This window comes from Podarcis cretensis (genome assembly GCF_951804945.1).
Source record: "Podarcis cretensis genome assembly, chromosome: 17".
Classification (NCBI taxonomy): Eukaryota; Metazoa; Chordata; class Lepidosauria; order Squamata; family Lacertidae; genus Podarcis; species Podarcis cretensis.
Genome location: NC_137187.1, coordinates 27,807,583 through 27,825,995, shown reverse-complemented (window position 1 = coordinate 27,825,995; position 18,413 = coordinate 27,807,583). Strand labels below are relative to the sequence as shown.

General features: G+C 44.8%; 1 protein-coding gene across 3 annotated transcripts in view; it reads right to left on the bottom strand.

Annotated features, from left to right (window-relative positions):
- The window catches only part of ADAMTSL1 (ADAMTS like 1), a 496,501-nt gene that overhangs the window by 170,060 nt on the left and 308,028 nt on the right, over nt 1–18,413 (bottom strand). For all 3 annotated transcript variants that reach the window (XM_079959104.1, XM_079959106.1, XM_079959105.1), the window contains one exon: nt 3,474–3,600. In XM_079959104.1, coding sequence (XP_079815230.1) covers nt 3,474–3,600 — 127 coding nt within the window. The remainder of the gene's footprint in view (nt 1–3,473; nt 3,601–18,413) is intronic.

Below are 18,413 nucleotides of genomic sequence, written 5' to 3'. Positions count from 1 at the left end.
GTCTGAAAATATTTACTATATATATATTATCCTACCCATTCTCTAAGGAGCTAAAAGGTAAAGGGACCCCTGACCATTAGGTCTAGTCATGGCCGAATCTGGGGTTGCGGCACTCATCTCGCTTTATTGGCTGAGGGAACTGGCATACAGCTTCCGGGTCATGTGGCCAGCATGGCTAAGCCACTTCTGGCAAACCAGAGCAGCGCACGGAAATGCCGTTTACCTTCCCGCTGGAACGGTACCTATTAATCTACTTGCACTTTGACATGCTTTTGAACTGCTAGGTTGGCAGGAGCAGGGACCGAGCAACGGGAGCTCACCCCGTCGCGGGGATCTGAACCGCTGACCTTCTGATCGGCAAGTCCTAGGCTCTGTGGTTTAGACCACAGCGCCACCCGCGTCCCTTTCTCTAAGGAGCTACAGGCAGTATACATGCTCCTTTTCGTTTTATTTCCGCAACCACCTTTAAAAGCAGGCTATGATGAGGGACAGAGCTAATAAGTCTTCTGGTGAGCTTAATGGTTCAGTGGGAATTTGGACCTGCTTCTCCCCAGCAGAAATGCACCGCTATTCAATAAGCCAAGGATGTATGGGGAACCTGTTGCTGGATGCCCATAGCCCCAGTCACCATGGACAGCAACATATAGGTCACAATATACAATTTGAAGATTGGATAAAACTTCGGAAAGTAAATCTGAAATTCACATATTGTATATTGTTAAAAGAGAATTACATGAAGATGATGTATTAAAGATAGTATATTTCACTGGTTAAATTGGCAAAAAAATATAAAAATGAAGAGAAGGAGTGTTGGGGGTGTAAAGAAGTTGAAGGAACTTTTTACCATATGTGGTGGGATTGTAAAATTGTTAAAATATATTGGGAAATGATATATAATGAATTGAAAAAAATGTTTAGAACAACATTTGTTAAATAGCCAGAAGCCTTCCTGTTGGGTATCTTAGGGCAAGATCTGCCGAAAGAGAAAAGGACATTATTCATGTATGCTACGGCGGCAGCGAAAATACTGTTAGCACAGAACTGGAAAGCTGGAGAAATTCCAGCCAAAGAACAATGGCAAGAAAAACTGATGAACTATGTGGAGTTGGCAATGCTGACGTGACAAACTTCGGGAAAGGACAATAGTGACTTTGAAAAAGAGTGGGAACCTTTTATATTATATTTGCAAGAAATAAAGAAAGAACATTGACTCGATGGCAAGATTTAAATAAACATTCACAATTTTATGGATAGGGAACAAATATTGTAACAAAGTGAAAATACTGATGTATTGTAAAAAACAGCAGAATATAATAATGAGGATAATAAATCAGAAATGGAAGTTGAGGGAAGTCCAAAGGGGGAGATGTTATGCAAACTGTACATTATGGATATAAGTATATTTGTGATGAGAAAAAAGAAAATCATTTTTTTTTAAAAAAAGAAAAAGAAATAAATGCTGGGAGCTGAGGGTCCAGCAAATTCCCTGCTCTTACACTAAGCCCACAGCTGGCCCTACCATAGGACAGAGTGAGGCAGCAGCCTCAGGCAGCTCATTCCGGGTGCCATTAAAAAGGTAGCAAACTGTTCATCATTTTATTATTGTTGCATTTTCTGCCTCAGATGCCAAAATAACTTGAGAAGACTGGGGGACTATTGTTTTTGACATACTGAGGGGTGGAATTTGCTGTCCTGCTTCAGGCGGCAAAATGTATTTGCTGGTCCTGACTAAGCCAGGTTGGCTTGGTATGCTCTCAGTCTTACAACACGTAAGTATTGGCACAAGACTATTCAGCTTTTCCGTGAATTGTTATTCCTCGATCTGCTGGGAAGATCGCAGCTAGTGCATTCATTTTCGGAAGCACGCTGTGCAAACTCAGGGTGTGTCTCAAACTTTTCTAACCATCGGGCTATTCTTTGAGACCGTAAGGATGATTCTGTAAACAAACGCCTTTCCATGCTCCCCACAGAAACCAAACATAAATAGGTGGGATAGATATTCAGCAGAAATGGCTCCACACACCCTTGTCAGAAATTACATGCTATTCTAGATGTTTAGTTCATGTGCCAGTTTTTCTTTCTAAATTCAGAACACACACACACACACACACACCATGCATTCTGTAAAACTAATGTTCACTTTTGGACAGAGTTGAGGAAAAGCTAAGCATTACTGTTAACTGCTGTTAACTGTTAATAGGGACGCGGGTGGTGCTGTGGGTTAAACCACAGAGCCTAGGACTTGCTGATCAGAAGGTTGGCGGTTCGAATCCCCAAGACGGGGTGAGCTCCTGTTGCTCGGTCCTTGCTCCTGCCAACCTAGCAGTTCGAAAGCACGTCAAAGTGCAAGTAGATAAATAGGTACCGCTCTGGCGGGAAGGTAAACGGTGTTTCTGTGCACTGCTCTGGTTCGCCAAAAGTGGCTTAGTCCTGCTGGCCACATGACCCGGAAGCTGTACGCTGGCTCCCTCGGCCAATAAAGCGAGATGAGCACCGCAATCCCCGAGTCAGCCACGACTGGACCTAATGGTCAGGGATCCCTTTACCTTTACCTTTACTGTTAAGATCAGGGTGATTTGTACCAGTCAAAACATTACATCACAACTACATTTAATTATTGCCCCTTTTTATTGCATAGTGCTCATGGAGGGGCACTTAGTAGCAAGGGGAGATGCTTAACCCTTCACCTGCCAGCAGTGTTCACGCCCTGCACCCCATTTGTTCTAGATTCATCTTGTCAAAGTAATTGTGTGCCTGGGGCATCTACATAGGCAGAAGTCAACGAGAGCATGTAAAAAAAAATTCTTTAAGGGTAGGGGGAGCAGACACACTCCCTTTCCACTAGAAAGCTCCCGACCAAAGGTGCACTGCAATGGAGAAGGGGCCATCAGGCTGACATTACAAAGCAGTTTGGCCCCATCTGCAACATTTAATGAGTAAATCATTCTAGAATGTCATAGCTTTCCCCAAGTCCATTTTTACTCCAAGGGCTTACAAATATTACCTCATGTTTTTTGGGGGCGCAAAATATTGCAGTGTTTGTGTGTGTGCCATAGTTGTGGCCTGATTCTAACCCCAATGGGGCTTGTATATATTTGTAGCGGCTATGCTGCAGGCGAGCCAGTGGAAAGCCATTTAGCAGGTGCCGCTTCCTCCATCACGGCAACACCAGAGCAGACACACCTGTGGAGTTTCCTTCTGACGCGTCAGGAAAAAGCTGCCATGTCCTCTGTGACATCTGGCAAACCTATCTTCCATCTGCGTGCCTTCAGAATCCAAACGCCAAGCCTTTTGTTGACGGAAGATTAATTCTGCCTGATTTCCCAGCATGGGGTCAGTACAGTTGAAGGAAACATTTTTTTAAATGTTTGGGTTATAATTAAAACCCTTAGAAGCGACCGGTCCCTTTACGCATCATTGTTTGGAGGGCGTTCATATTCCTGTTGAGGCAAAAAGTCAAATCAACATCTTACGTTTATTTGCCAAGAGCTGAGATTTATATTGGCCTCGGACAAGCCGGCAGGTGGAACCATCGCCATTGCAGACCCCACAGTTATCTTCCTTGACAGTGCTTCCCAGCTGGTGGTCACAGCCAACAATCTGACAAAAGAGAAAGATGTGCAGTTCAAATTGAGCACCTCCTGACTGCTGGATCCATCTCTGTGGTTAGTTCCCGCCAATTTCTTTCCCCCCTCTCTCACACACACTGTCTCAAGAGGGCCATAAAGCATGTTAGCAATGAAGGGGGGGAGAGAGCAAATGAATTCGGCTGAGAAAGTTCCATCTGAACTGGGCAACAAAGTGATGATGCTGTGGCTGCAAAGAAAGAAGGGGAAAATGTTTCTCAAAAGGAGTGGTGGCTTAGTAGTGATCGCTTCCTGGTCAGGGGTCTGATGAAGAGGTACAGTGGTACCTTGGTTCTCAAATGCCTTGGTACTCAAACAACTTGGAACCCAAACACCGTGAACGCGGAAGTAAGTGTTCTGGTTTGCGAACTGTTTTCAGAAGCCGAATGGGCTCCATTTTGAGTGTTACGCTCCCGATTTGAGTGCCACACTTCTGTTTTGAGTGCTACGCTGAGGTCTGTCTATTTATTTTGTGCTTTTGTTTTTGCAGCTCTCTTTTTTGTTTTTGTGACTGTGTGGAACCCAGTTCACCTACTGGTTGATTGATTGTGCGACTGCAGTGCACAGTTTATTGCTTTCATTTTATGAATCAATGGTCTCGTTAGATAGTAAAATTCATGTTAAATTGCTGTTTTAGGGGTTGCTTTTAAAAGTCTGGAACCGGATGCGCATTACTTTCCATGGGAAAATGCACTTTGGTTTTGGAATGCTTTGGTTTTGGAACGGACTTCCGGAACGGATTAAGTTTGAGAACCAAGGTACCATTGCATTGTTTTTAACACACTTAGCTTGAAACAGGAAGACTACAAAGGCTTTAATGCCAACAGAAGGTTATCTAAGACAGTCTTCACCCAACCTGGTGTCTTGCAGGGCCGATGGGAGTAGTAATTCCAGTTGGTGAAGGCTGATCTAAGATTTACCATGTCACGGAAGAGATGCACTATACACAAAAAGCAATGCCTAACAGTTGCATTCTGGTGACATCGCCCTATCTAATAGGAGCGTGAAAAATCACGCCTGGAAGAAACACTGAGGAATGTACAGTCTGACATGCATGCTGCTTATCTTAACTCACGTTTTAAACCTGCGAGACTGAATGCACTGAATGCACTTGCAGCGGTGAACAGTGGTGAACAGCGCTGCCAGCGATACGACCCACAGTAAACAGAAACATGCAACTTGGAGCCCAAACATATTGGTCTGCATTCTGCCGCAGTCCCAATAAAACGCCCACTTCCAGATTAACATGTGGCATTAATTACATTTGACTGTCCTCCCGGTCCGTATGCAAACCGTGTCCAGATAATGTTCAGGGTGACACACAAGAGAGGCTGTATTTAAAACGAGGGTTTGAAAACCAGCAAGTCTGGATTCCATTTCCAGCCCTCCAACAGGCATTGGGGGAGCCATTGGGCAGCCTTCTCTTCCAAAATTTATATAACCTTGAGTGCTCAGCTCAAAAGCAATACATAAAGCCTGATCTGCAAAACAGATAAGCCAGAGAACCTTGATCGAAATGGGTATAGGGTGGTGTGTGTGTGTGTGTGTGTGTGTGTGTGTGTGTTTACATCAGAATGACCAACTAAGCCACTTTCATTAAAGTACCCAAGCTTAAATTGTCTGTAGAGCACACCATCAGGGCTCAGATGTGTTCATTAAAAAAAATCACACCCAGCACCCATGTACAAACTCATATAACACTCATAACAGTGATTTCTGTCGCTTCCAATATCAGAAGAACCTTAGTGACCACTGAATTTCACCTAGACTGAAATTTGTGTTGAATTTGACGAATCTTACTAAGGCAAATCATCTGTAGGAATTTTGCATAAAGTTGACAGGACTCTCTTAAGACTGGTATAACTTTTTGTGGCTCTCAAACCGCTACCACCAAATTTCTGCTTAAAGGAAACTTTAGGAGATTACTTTGGGCGGAGGGGGTGGGGTGGGAGAGACAGTAGAAATTTAGGGAGAAAATAAAAGCATTTATATGACGACCCAAATTTCTCATAGGGGTGGGGATGGGGGTTACACACTTTAAGGGGGGGGTTATTCAAGTAGAGGAGGCTTCTCCCAACACAGTGCCCTCCAGATGTTGTTGGACTACAACTCCCATCCTTGCTGACCACTGACCATGTTGGCTTGGAAGCTGTAATCCAGAATCCTTGCCCTGAGATCAATGAACTTATCGCATTCTTGCCACCATAACAGCTGAGTTATTGTTAAGTAGCGTTGCAATATCATTACTTGGCAGGCTAAAGATGAAACCCAGTTTCTGCTCCACATGCTGCATAACTCTGTATAACCACCAATTCTGTCCAATGTTTTACGCATTCATATATATATCCATTCTTAAGGAAAATACCTATCCATTCTTAAGGAAATCAGCCCTGAATGCTCACTGGAAGGACAGATCGTGAAGCTGAGGCTCCAATACTTTGGCCACCTCATGAGAAGAGAAGACCCCCTGGAAAAGACCCTGATGTTGGGAAAGATTGAGGGCACAAGGAGAAGGGGACGACAGAGGACGAGATGGATGGATAGTGTTCTCGAAGCTACCAGCGTGAGTTTGACCAAACTGCGGGAGGCAGTGGAAGACAGGAGTGCCTAGCGTGCTCTGGTCCATGGGGTCACGTAGAGTCGGACATGACTAAACGACTAAACAACAACAACAACAACAACAACAACACATACACACACACACACACACATATATTTGACACATCTTCCTCTCATAGCTCACACCCATATCTAGGCTGAGTTGTTAACTTTGCTTGTAGGTTTAGCACAGATAGCGGCCAGAGTATTAGTTCAGATAAGCTGCTTCCTGCATCTGAGGCATATGGCTCTTTGGCATAAGTCAACATGGCTGTGTTCTGAAGTTAAAAACACCATACTATAGTTTAGAAACTGACTTTTATATTTCATGTTAAGTGTGACCCCCTTCATTTGGGCGAACACCAAGTTGAACTGGCAGGACAAAGAATCGGGATACGCAGCCATAATATAGAGACTCATACATCAGCCATTGTTTACAAGACACTACATGAGGAAAGGTGAGACAATGAGTTTCTGTGGACCAGTAAAAGCATCCCTGTGGTATAGCCGTGTTCTCCCACTATGTGTGAACTTTGGGATTTCTTCAGGAGTACAAACTGGACCAGCAATGACAAGTCCTGGGGAGCTTTGCGTGCTCCTAAGTGCCCCAGGGTAAGACATTTTCATAATCATTTCTTCTCAGTATTGAGAAACTTGGCCAGGAAATGGTATAATAAAAACAAACCGGCAACTCCAGCCAAGTATAGATAAATCTCTTTTTTGGTCTTTCAGAGGCCCTGTCTGCGCCACTGAGTTTATGGATAAAGATCCCAAGACTGGAATGGGTGTCCCTAATCCACTTAAACACTTGCTTTTAATTTAACCTTGCACATATTTTACAATCTGGTTGAATGCTGATATACCCTGGAGTTTTGGTCTGGATATTTGAAAAAGGCGCAAGTGACAGTAAATATTGGAACTGGAGTTGCAAACAGATTGAGGGACAACAGCTGCCTTACAAACAAGCTCACTGTTAAAAATTGGTTGCAAGGAAAACCTATCAGCATGATTTATTTCACTTAGAAATGTATCAAACGCTATCATTAATACTACTACTACTACTATTATTATATAGCAACATACTGCTGCAGCAACTATTACAATTATTATAAAGTGAGAACGGTGTGCTACCAGGTTAATATCTGTGCAACATTAGTTTCAACACCTGAACTAAACCATCCAATATGCATTGTAAGCTAAACTAAAAAGAGATGTAGCGAATTGTACCAAAATGCTAATTTAGCATCACGAGTCCCTTTCTTCCGAAGACAAGCTAGGGATTCAGGTTGGGAGACAGAGTTACCCTCAAGCCATCCCCAAATGCACATCACCAACCAGGAACATTTGCACAATGCCTGTGAAGACAGTACCCCTAGGGCAGGCTTCCTCAAACTCGGCCCTCCAGATGTTTTGAGACTACAACTCCCATCATCCCTGACCACTGGTCCTGCTAGCTAGGGCTCATGGGAGTTGTAGTCTCAAAACATCTGGAAGGCTGAGTTTGAGGAAGCCTGTCCTATGGTGTCACATCACCTTCCTCTGAGTTAGAGGACTCCAGCCAGAAAGCCCTGGCAGAACCATAGTTTCCCCTGCTCCGACACAGTAAAAACAATTAAAGTAAGCTGAGCCCCTTTAAATGAAAAGCACCCCATCTGTAAAGACGGCACTAGTCAGAGGATGACAGCTGCTGAAACAGGACAAAAATACAGCCCCCTTTGATGGATGGATGGATGCAACCCATGAATGGATTGCCTTCAGATGACAATTTGTGATGGCCTGGGACTCGGGCTCGGAGCCAGAGGAGTCTCAGTCTGCACCAGATCCTTTGCCTCAAGCATCATCTGAACCAAGTCTGGGGCCTGATTCTGCACAGGCAGCAAAGTCTGCACAGGTTCGCCTGCAACAAGCACCAGCTGGGCTGAGTCAGGGGCCTGAGCCTGCCCTGGCTCCAGATGCAGGGATTACCTCATTGCCTTCAGCTGGGCCATCACTTACAGCTGCTCCACTACCGGTTGAGTGAGGGGAGGCTGACGTGGCACCTGGGTCTAGTAACCCACCGAGGTCTCCCGAGCTGCAGAGACTAAGGTCTGAGAGAAGGAGAGACCTGAGTACTTGCAGTCTGACCCTTTCTCAGCTGCTTGTACACACCTTTGGGGCAAAAGCCGCAATTATATTTACAAGCAGAAGTGATACATGATAAAACACAGATACCTATATTTTATACTTTCTGTATACAAAAAACAATAATGTTCAAAAGCAACATTAGATAACAACTTCCTTTCTTTTCTTTCATTCCCCTTGTACCAAAGACACTCTGTTTGGTTGACCAGTGTGGATCAAAATGCATTCGGAATGTTATCTCCCAAAGGGTACATTTTAAACTGAATTCCATTCTTTTTGCCACCTCTACCCAAAATAATACATGGGTAGTACTGTGGGTTAAACCAGAGAGCATAGGGCTTGCCGATCAGAAGGTCAGCGGTTCAAATCCCCGCGATGGAGTGAGCTCCTGTTGTTCGGTCCCTGCTCCTGCCAACCTAGCATGTTGAAGTGCAAGTAGATAAATAGGTACCGCCCTAGCAGGAAGATAAACAGCGTTTCTGTGTGTTTCTCTGGTTTGCCAGAAGCGGTTTAGTCATGCTGGCCACATGACCCGGAAGCTATATGCTGGCTCCCTTGGCCAATAAAGCGAGATGAGTGCCGCAACCCCAGAGTCGGTCACGACTGGACCTAATGGTCAGGGGTCCCTTTACCTTTACCTTTTACCCAAAATAATAGGACTTACACAGTGAATCTATGCATATAGAGTTTGTTAATTTCCTATGAATTCCCACAGGAGCCCAAGTTTCTCGTCCCTTCTCCGAAGAATACTTTAACATTAAAGCTCTCAGCTGAAATACGGTGGGGGTGGGGATTTCCACAGAAGTCTATAGTGCATCAACTATGCAGTTGCCAGATTCACTGACTTAATTATTCAGTCTCACTTGTTTCTTTTTTTTTTTTTGAAGGGCGCTCTCATTATGCCACATATCAGCATTGACCATCATTCTTGTTGGATGCCCTTTCCAACTCCACAATTCTCCGATTCTATGAAATAAACAGGGCTTAAACGTTTCATGCGATCATCTGTGATCTTTGGCTTCAGCTAGGGACAGTCCTAGCAATGTTTATATCAATACTCCTTCAAGGAGGAGAGATGGCAAGTTGGCCAGGAATATAAGTGTGCCTGATAAATAGACACTCAGCAGTAACCGGCAGCCTTGGGCAAATGTCAGACTCATTGCTGCGTCCCTCTTCATTCATCTTCTTCCTGGCCCAGCACTGCAAACTGCACCGGTCTGCTATGTCAAGCCAGCTTTTAAATTTCCCACAATGCCCTTGACCTGGCATCTGAGGCATTGCGGGAAATTAAAAGGGTCTCTCAGCACTTCTTGGAACGCTGTCACATCCAAGGGCTCATCCACACATAGCTTTGCTCTGCATTTCTTTGCACAGGTCTGGGTTTGCAGCTCCGCATCCCAGTGCTTACACCTCCCTCGCCTCCATGTGAAAACCCACTCTTTAGTGTTGAATCGGAGCAAACAGCAATCCGTAGAAAGCACAACTTGTTGTTTATAATAAATAATAATAATAAATTTTTATTTATACCCCGCCCTCCCCAGCCAAGACCGGGCCCAGGGCGGCTAACACCCGATACAAAAACAAATTGATTGAAATGCAACTTAAAAACAAGATTAAAATACAACATTAAAACATTAAAATACAGCCTCATTTCAATGGAAACTCAAATCAAAAACTTTTTGGGGGATGAAAGCGTAAAGTCTTCACCAAGGCTAACTTTCCAGACTGGTCCTACATGGGCCAGAAAAAAGGCAGGGAAGTCCCCAAATGGGAGTTCCATCACAGGAGGAGAACGGAAAAAAGAAGAGGGGGAGGGAATCAAATTGATTCCAAGCCGAAGGCCAGGCAGAACAATCTGTCTTGCAGGCCCTGCGGAAAGAAATAAGATCCTGCAGGGTCCTGGTCTCATGAGACAGAGCGTTCTACCAGGCCGGAGGCCCTGGCTCTGGGTGAAGCTAATCGAACTTCCTTGGGGCCCCGGACCTCTAGGGTGTTGCTATTTATGGACCTTAAGGTCCTCCACGGGACATATTGGGAGAGGTGGCACTCTGATTCAGCAGTAAAGATCAGGTTTTCCTGGGGACATACGTGCCAGGTTCCACCCAACTGTGTGTGTGTGTTGTGCATGTGAAATCACACATGCAACACACACACGCATGACATCATCCATGTTGGGAGGAGGCTGTGAAGCCCAGAAGGGCAAGACTCCACCACGGGGAGTCCTGGCAGGGGCCTCTGCCACTGTGGGGAGTTCCGACGAAGCCTTTGTTGCCATGGCCCGGCCCCTCAAGTTTGGAGGATGCTCAGCCCCATCCTCACATACATCGGGGGGGGAAAGAGTGTGAGAGAGGTGTCCTCAGTCCCATAGAGTTGGTGCCTATGCCTGGGGAAAGTGCTTGGACAGGGACAGGGAAAGCATGGACCTGTGGCCGGAAAGCACATGGCAAAAGGCTAGTTTGGAGAAGCCCCCAAGAGTCTACTGACAGAGGGTAGGGGCCCCACTGCTCCTCAGCTTGGAGCTGACCCCGGTGGGGAGGGCAGAGATATTGTCCACTATGCTCTCTGTCTGGCACTTCTGCAAACAGGGAGCAAATTCCTCAGTGAGTCACAGAAATGCAACTTTAGAGAAAAGAGGGAATCCTACAGTTTTTATTATGCCCTTTCCCTGTATTTCACTTACGTATTGCTTTCATTCTTTTTTTTTAAATTTTCTCTGTATCATGAAATATACCTGGATTCATGACACTGTTCTTTAACGAAGCAAAAAATGGACTCTTTAAATTCCTGACCCTAAGACAGCTATGTTTGTGATGGCAAGCAAAGTTAGTGGTGACAAAGTAGGCACAACGCAGACAACTTGACAACCTGACGTGTCAGATGACAATTCTGTTGTCGTTGGCTGCTATGGATATCCTCCCATGATGTGGATCCCCTGGAGATTTAGCTGACACAAGTTCCCAGGTTTCTCAGAGCAGGGAAATATATGCACTAGAGAGAGCAAAGAATCTACTGTTGAGCCCATGTCATAAAATGATCAATCAAGGCATATTTGTTCTAGCATTTTCAGAATAGCATAATCAACTTTTTTTTTAAAAAAAGCAAGCGATGGAATTAAATACACATAAAGCCAGCCTTTGCTAACCCTTTCAGATGTGTCCAATTACTAAACAGCAAGAGTCTGTATGAGCTACCGCTGGATTCTCATTAGAGAGTCTGTGATTCTTTGTCAGCGGCAATGACTTCATGACATATTTGGGTATTGCCAATCAAACCGTTCCATCCGCAAGGCACGTACATTTGCTGCTAAATGCACAGAGCTCCTTTTGTTGATAGAAAAGGGTCTTCTGGCCAGATGCAAACAGATGTCCCACTGGAGTGCATCCTTATTGTCAGCGCCTGTGCCAAAGGAGGTCTGTTGCTGTAATCAGATAATTAGCTTGTACCCTTGTGAAACCAAATTCAATGGGTTCACCCTGACCTCAGCCATCAGCAAAATGCTGGATTCCAGGCTTCAAATCCTGAATTACAGCTCAGCCCGTGTATTGCCAAGGAAAGACCGTATGAGCAGCATAAAATGAGAGAGGACAGGAGGAATTAGAGACAAGGATACAGCTGTTGCAAAGAGTTAGGAGCTTTTTCTAAGGAAAAGAAAATAGCAAGTATTCATTTAGGTACTTGTTCCTTTTCAGTGACTCTGAGCAGTTTTTTTTAATTTTAAACTAACTGCAAAATTTTCAAGACATTTGAAAACTAATGAGATGATAAATCTAATTAATCCTTTCTGGGACCCCTTTTTAAGAGAGCATAAGCCAAGTATTTTTAGACCTCTGTAAAGTGCTATACATTGTTATGAGTTTGGGAGGGGGCAAATCCCCACCCCTAATAATCTCTACATTCAGTGAAGGGTTAGAATTTGAGTAAACTCATAAATTCATGAATTTAGCAAGGGCTGGAAATAATATTGGCTGGCTTTCTCATGGGGTCAGCCTGGCAATGGCTCGCTTGGGATGGGCTTGGGACGAAACAAAAAGCTGATACAGTGGTACCTCGGGTTACATACGCTTCAGGTTACATACGCTTCATGTTACACACTCCGCTAACCCAGAAATAGTGCTTCAGGTTAAGAACTTTGCTTCAGGTTAAGAACAGTTTCAGGTTAAGAACGGACCTCCGGAACGAATTAAGTACTTAACCTGAGGTACCACTGCAATGGTTTGTTTGATAACATTAAGCCACTGGCAAAACACAAGACCCTCTGCCTAGTAGCTTTTGGGATCGGATTACCATTGGCCTGATGTAAGCAGCAGGGAAAAGTGCCTTTGGCAATGGGTTTGAGAAACAGAGGTTGCTGGGGTGCCCAGTGATGCTGGTGGGGCTGGATGTGGAGAAGGGGTTTTCTGCAAGTGCTGCTGGGAAGGAGAAGGAAGAAGTGTGGAGGACTCCGTGCAGAGACTGAAGGGCAACAGCCACGCTGGCTGGGTGGAGCAGGCAGTTAACAAACAGACATAGGGATGATGCTTATGATGTCTTTGAATCCAACACTGCGCTGCTGGGAAGGACAAGTGCCTCTTGAGATGCAAACGCTGTGAACTCTCTCTCCATAAAACTCCAGTGTAAATATGTGTGAATAAACCATATTTCTTAAAGACCCTACAGTCTCTGCTGTGCCTCATTCCAAAGGAAAGACAACCCCTGTTTAAGTGTTGGACTTTCGGAGGAAGAGAGGAGAACTAGCCCCGCTGTACATCGGGGAGGGCTGTGTGGAGAGAGTCTCTTCCTTTAAATTCCTAGGAGTTTATCTCAGTGAAGACCTTACTTGGAAAATAAATACAACCCAGGTGCTTAAGAAAGCCCAACAGAGACTCCATCTCCTCAGAATATTGCGAAAGAACGATGTCAATCAACATTTGATGATCTCTTTCTACTGGTCAACAATAGAAAGTGTCCTTTCATACTGCATCACGGTGTGGTACGCTGGTTTGACATCAACTGATAGGAAGTGCCTACAGAGGGTGGTGAATACAGCACAAGATATTATGGGCTGTCCCGTGAATCCGCTGAATGAAATAGCAGACGAACGTTGCCTCAGAAGAGTAAGGAAAACTCTCAGGGATGATTCAAACCCTGGCCAGCACTTTCTTGATCTCCTGCCCTCAGGCAGAAGATATAGAAGCATGATTAGTCGCACCAACAGGGTAAAGAACAGCTTCTATCCATGGGCTGTTAGACTGCTGAATGAAAAGATAAGAACAGGGCAACTGACTTTTGGGTTTGGTGGGTGTGCGTCAGAGGGGAATTAAGACTAAGAGAGATGAGAGGAGGGTACTCGTGTAATCTCACCGTATACAAGTTGTACAAGTGACAATAAAGTATTTCAATTTCAATTTCAAGTGCCAAGACTCCCGGAACCTCACACTGCTCATACAGATTGGGGTGGCCTATAACACTATATTATGCTTCTGAAAATTGCAGCGCAGTACCCCCTCCGCCCCACATCCAAACAGGAGCCAGGTGAGCTGCCAAAGACCCCTCGGCCCCTAGGAATTGACTTCTATGTGAATGTGTGTCTGATGGGCTCAGGAGCAGAATGTGGTGACTCCTGAGCCCAGCTGCAGCAAGAGGGACTTTTTGCAAAGGGAGAAGCAACTCCTGGTTTCTCAGCTACAGCAGTGTGCCACGGCAGGGTCAGGGGCACAAGATCTTGGAGTGAGCACAGTCGTCACAAGATCACAAGGTCAATATCTTACGAGATCTTGGCAGGGCCTTTGTTTGTCCCTCAGTTGGTACTGAGGCAGCAGCGCGTAACTAAAAAATTGTATTTTTCAAAACATAAAGCAATCTTCACAACTATATAAATATATGAATTAGTGCCTACAAAATCCGTTTTCTTTTTCATAGGTCTGTATATAGAGTCAGCAGCTGTTTCCGATGTAAGTAGCAGCACAGCCTGCCTTTTGATGTAATAATTTACATCCCTGAGTCTCTGTGGATGTTTAACCTACAGGGAACTTAGTAGTTATCTTTGCTTTTAATGCTTGACCTTTTAGCCCTAAAATGTTGTCAGTTGGAGGATGAGATTTCAATGTGTCTTTTCTGAAACTCATCAACGCCTGTTGACCACAGCTGCAACTCAACACGCAAAACAAATCCTTAATCGGTCTGGTTTCGGCTTTCATTGCAGGCTCGGTATATAAAACAAGTCTTCAAGTGAGCGTTCCATTAGTACCTATATGGCAGGAAACAAATGAAAAATTCAAAAAAATGGAGATCCCTTTCTTTCCATGAGGAAAGAAAAGAAGACAAGACTCTGTGCTGTGAGATTTCAGTGAAGCTAGTCTATCCAGAAGTTACACAATATGTTAACACTCAAATTGGGAACAGAGGCACAGCTAAGTAGATAGAAACTTTGCATTTCCAGGAATGTGAAGGAAATTGGTTAAGCTAGAGTTGGAGCTTCTAAAGCTTAAGGCTGAAGATTCCAACAAAGTTCACATGCCAATTGAGTCTCTTGTTGGGTTAAGATAAACTGTAGACCCTCCAAGTGTCCCTATTTTCAAGAGACAGTCCCAGATTTACAGAAGCCATCCCAGTTTCTGATTTGATCCCAGAATGTCCCGCTTTTCCTTAGGACATCCCTATTTTCTTCGGAGAAATGTTGGAGGATATGAAACTGATAACACATCTCAGTCCTCTATTTACAAGAGGACCCCAACAGTTGTCAACTGTTGCTCCCTCACAATTTGACCACCAATTAGACCCAACCGATAAAATAATCTCTCTAGCACTCAATACACTCAATGCATGGGTGCCAGTGTTGTCGCCAGTAGCTCTGGCTCTCTGCGCAGCGCCCCTTCAGCAATGCACCTGTCCTCCTTCTGCTTCGCTTCGCGCAGCGATCCCGCTTGCTGTTCTGGCTTCTGGGATTCAGAATATTTTTTCTCTTGTTTTGATCCTCCCAAAACTAGGTGCGCCTTATGGTCTGGTGCGTCTTATGGAGCGAAAAATACGGTAGATACCTGAGTATTTTCTTCCCTTTTTGAAGATGGTGACATTTGCCCACCTCAAGCCTTCAGGGACCTCATTTGGGTCCCCCTATTGCTTCTTCTTTCATGCTGGGCTCTTGTAACTCCCCACCCTAAACCTCTGCGCTACTTCCCAGATAGCTAAATTATTTGTGGGTTCATTTATTCTTACGGAGCTTTGTTCTGCAAAAAAGAAAACTCAGCCTTTCAAAAAGACAGGGTGTGTGGGGAAGTTAAAGCTTCCCAGGCATGGTGCCTCCAGCTAATGTTTCAATTTCTGAAGTTGATTAGGAATATTATGGCTGTGCTTCTCCCTCAGTTCACAAGGAAAATGTCACAGGTGGTTAGTAAATCAGAAATCTGAGGATACCAATTATGTCTCACCCATGAAGAGCTGGCAGACCATTTTCTGTTCTTAGACCTAGGAATGCAATTGAGAATCAGCAGCACTGCAATTAAAACTATGGCTCAGGCCATCTGGATGGGCTTTCACAACGCACCCTTTCCCTCCTCACTGAAGGGCAAAGAATGTGCCATTCTTTTGAAACTCCAGTCAACTTGAGGGGACACAGAGATTCCAAGCCAAAGGAACCAAACAAGATAAACACTACTGAAGGAGGAAGAGCTCGCAAGTTCTTCAGGTGACGACAAAATATGGTGCTCCAATTGGAACTATCTGCTTCCTCAATAAGTGATTTTACAGGCCAACCCGTTCACCACTGATATTCTTCTGACTGCCCCCTACCCCAGGTCAGAAAAAGAAAATATGTGTGATTGGGGCAATGGGGAACGCACTCACCCAACCCTGATAAAGTGATGGTTTTAGTATTGTATGGACAAGCACAGGGATGGGGCAATAGGCATCAAAGGATAGTAGTCTCTTCCATAACTAAGCTCCCAGCATCAAATTTCACCACTAGCAGAAAGGTGGTGAAAACTTCTGTTCTGCTTCTGAATAAAGAAGGTGAAATTAAACAGTGAAATGGAAAGCCACACAGATCTGACAACTGGGGACATGTATGGGAAAGGTTTATCACCAGACATCTTGTCTTGGGTAAGATTTTGTCACCTGCAAAGCTATATAATTATTAATTTTTATTAAGAACTGGTATTATAATGTCGGGAACAAACAGAGGTGCCTCCTCACACTGCCCCACAGGGGCTTGGGAAACACCCCCTGGCCAGCCCCAGAGGCACCATTCACCTGGGAAGCTTGTAGCCAGAATTGCTGCAACAAACAGCTAGGCAGAGATGCGAAATGGCATCAGAGGAGAGAGGGAAGGAAAGAGGGATGGAAACCCTTGTTGCCCGCAGTACCCATGGCCATGATTCAAGGCACCCCAGGGTGCCATGGCACACTGGTTGAAACCCACTGCTGTATTGAATAAACTTTTTTTTCCTGTTTATAGAGATAATGTCATGATATTTTTTTATTTTTTCAAAAAGCGCAATTTAAAAAAATGCACTGTGAAATTGCCACCAGTAAGTGGCTATTATTTCTCATGCAAACACTGATGAAGCACAGTGCATTTTCAACATGCCATCTACCCATCCTGCTGCAGAGCCAGCATTTCCAAGGACAGCTGCTTCTGACTCCAAAACACCACACAAAAAGCTGGCTTTCCTTCTTCTGAATGTAGCCAGAAGTCTGTGTTGATTTTATGCTAAGCTGGTGGGTGGTCATACGTAAAGCAAAAGGGCTTTGCCACGAGAACTTACAATTGCACAAAGCCTCATAAATATGTCACTCAGCTACTTGCATCCCTGCATCACGAACAACATCAAACAAATATGGATTAAAAGACTCGTATAAATTTCACTTATGTTGTCATCCCAAAGGGGTCCCAAACAGACAGAGCTTGCAAATGCAATCTTAATGATACACTGAGGAAGTAAGCCAGCTCTTAGTCTTTGTATGATTACCTTGGAGGATAAGCTGCAGACAGAAGACACATACGAAGCATGACCCAAGCTATGTAACGAAGAAACAACCTAGTTAGGCAGGAGTTCAAGCACACGTCTTTCTATGCTGGATTCATGAAAAACACAATATGCAGAGGGTAACCTTTCCTACTTTGTCATCTGAAAGGACGCAGGTGGCGCTGTGGGTTAAAGCCTCAGCGCCTAGGGCTTGCCGATCGAAAGGTCGGCGGTTCGAATCCCTGCGGCGGGGTGCGCTCCCGCTGCTCGGTCCCAGCGCCTGCCAACCTAGCAGTTCGAAAGCACCTCCGGGTGCAAGTAGATAAATAGGGACCGCTTACCAGCGGGAAGGTAAACGGCGTTTCCGTGTGCGGCTCTGGCTCGCCAGAGCAGCGATGTCACACTGGCCACGTGACCCGGAAGTGTCTCCGGACAGCGCTGGCCCCTGGCCTCTCAAGTGAGATGGGCGCACAACCCCAGAGTCTGTCAAGACTGGCCCGTACGGGCAGGGGTACCCTTACCTTTACCTTTAACCTTTCCTACTTTGTCATCTGAAAGGTGCTAACCACAATAGAATTATACACCACACTTCCAAACTTCCCTTGATACTGAAAATACATAATAACTTGCTCTCAGGTTGTTGTTGTTGCTTTTGTATAATTTGCTAACTTAAATTGCTTCCTAGTGTACGATATGATAATCTTTATTGTCATTGTCCCATACAGAACAACGAAATTGAAAAAATCTACATCAGACATTCAAAAACCAACAAGCCTGCTATCCCAGCTCTCCCAGCCTGGTTAGCCCCCTAGAAACTCTTTACAACCTTGGACAGCATTCCCCCCCCCCCCGACCGTGCAGCTCCCAAACCACACACACAGACCATAAGTTAATACACTCTCAACAGTACAATGGTAAAATGCCATCAATAGGTCCTCTGAGAGATGATTTTTCCGGAGGATTCTCAAAAAATATAACCTCTGCAATGCTCTCTTCATCAGGTCTTTGCTGTTTTCTCCCCAGGTTAGGTCATCTCTCAACTCCATTCCCAGAAATCAAAACCCCGAGACCTGTTCCACACACTTCCCCTCAATAATAAGTGGCTGCATATTCAATTTACATTTCC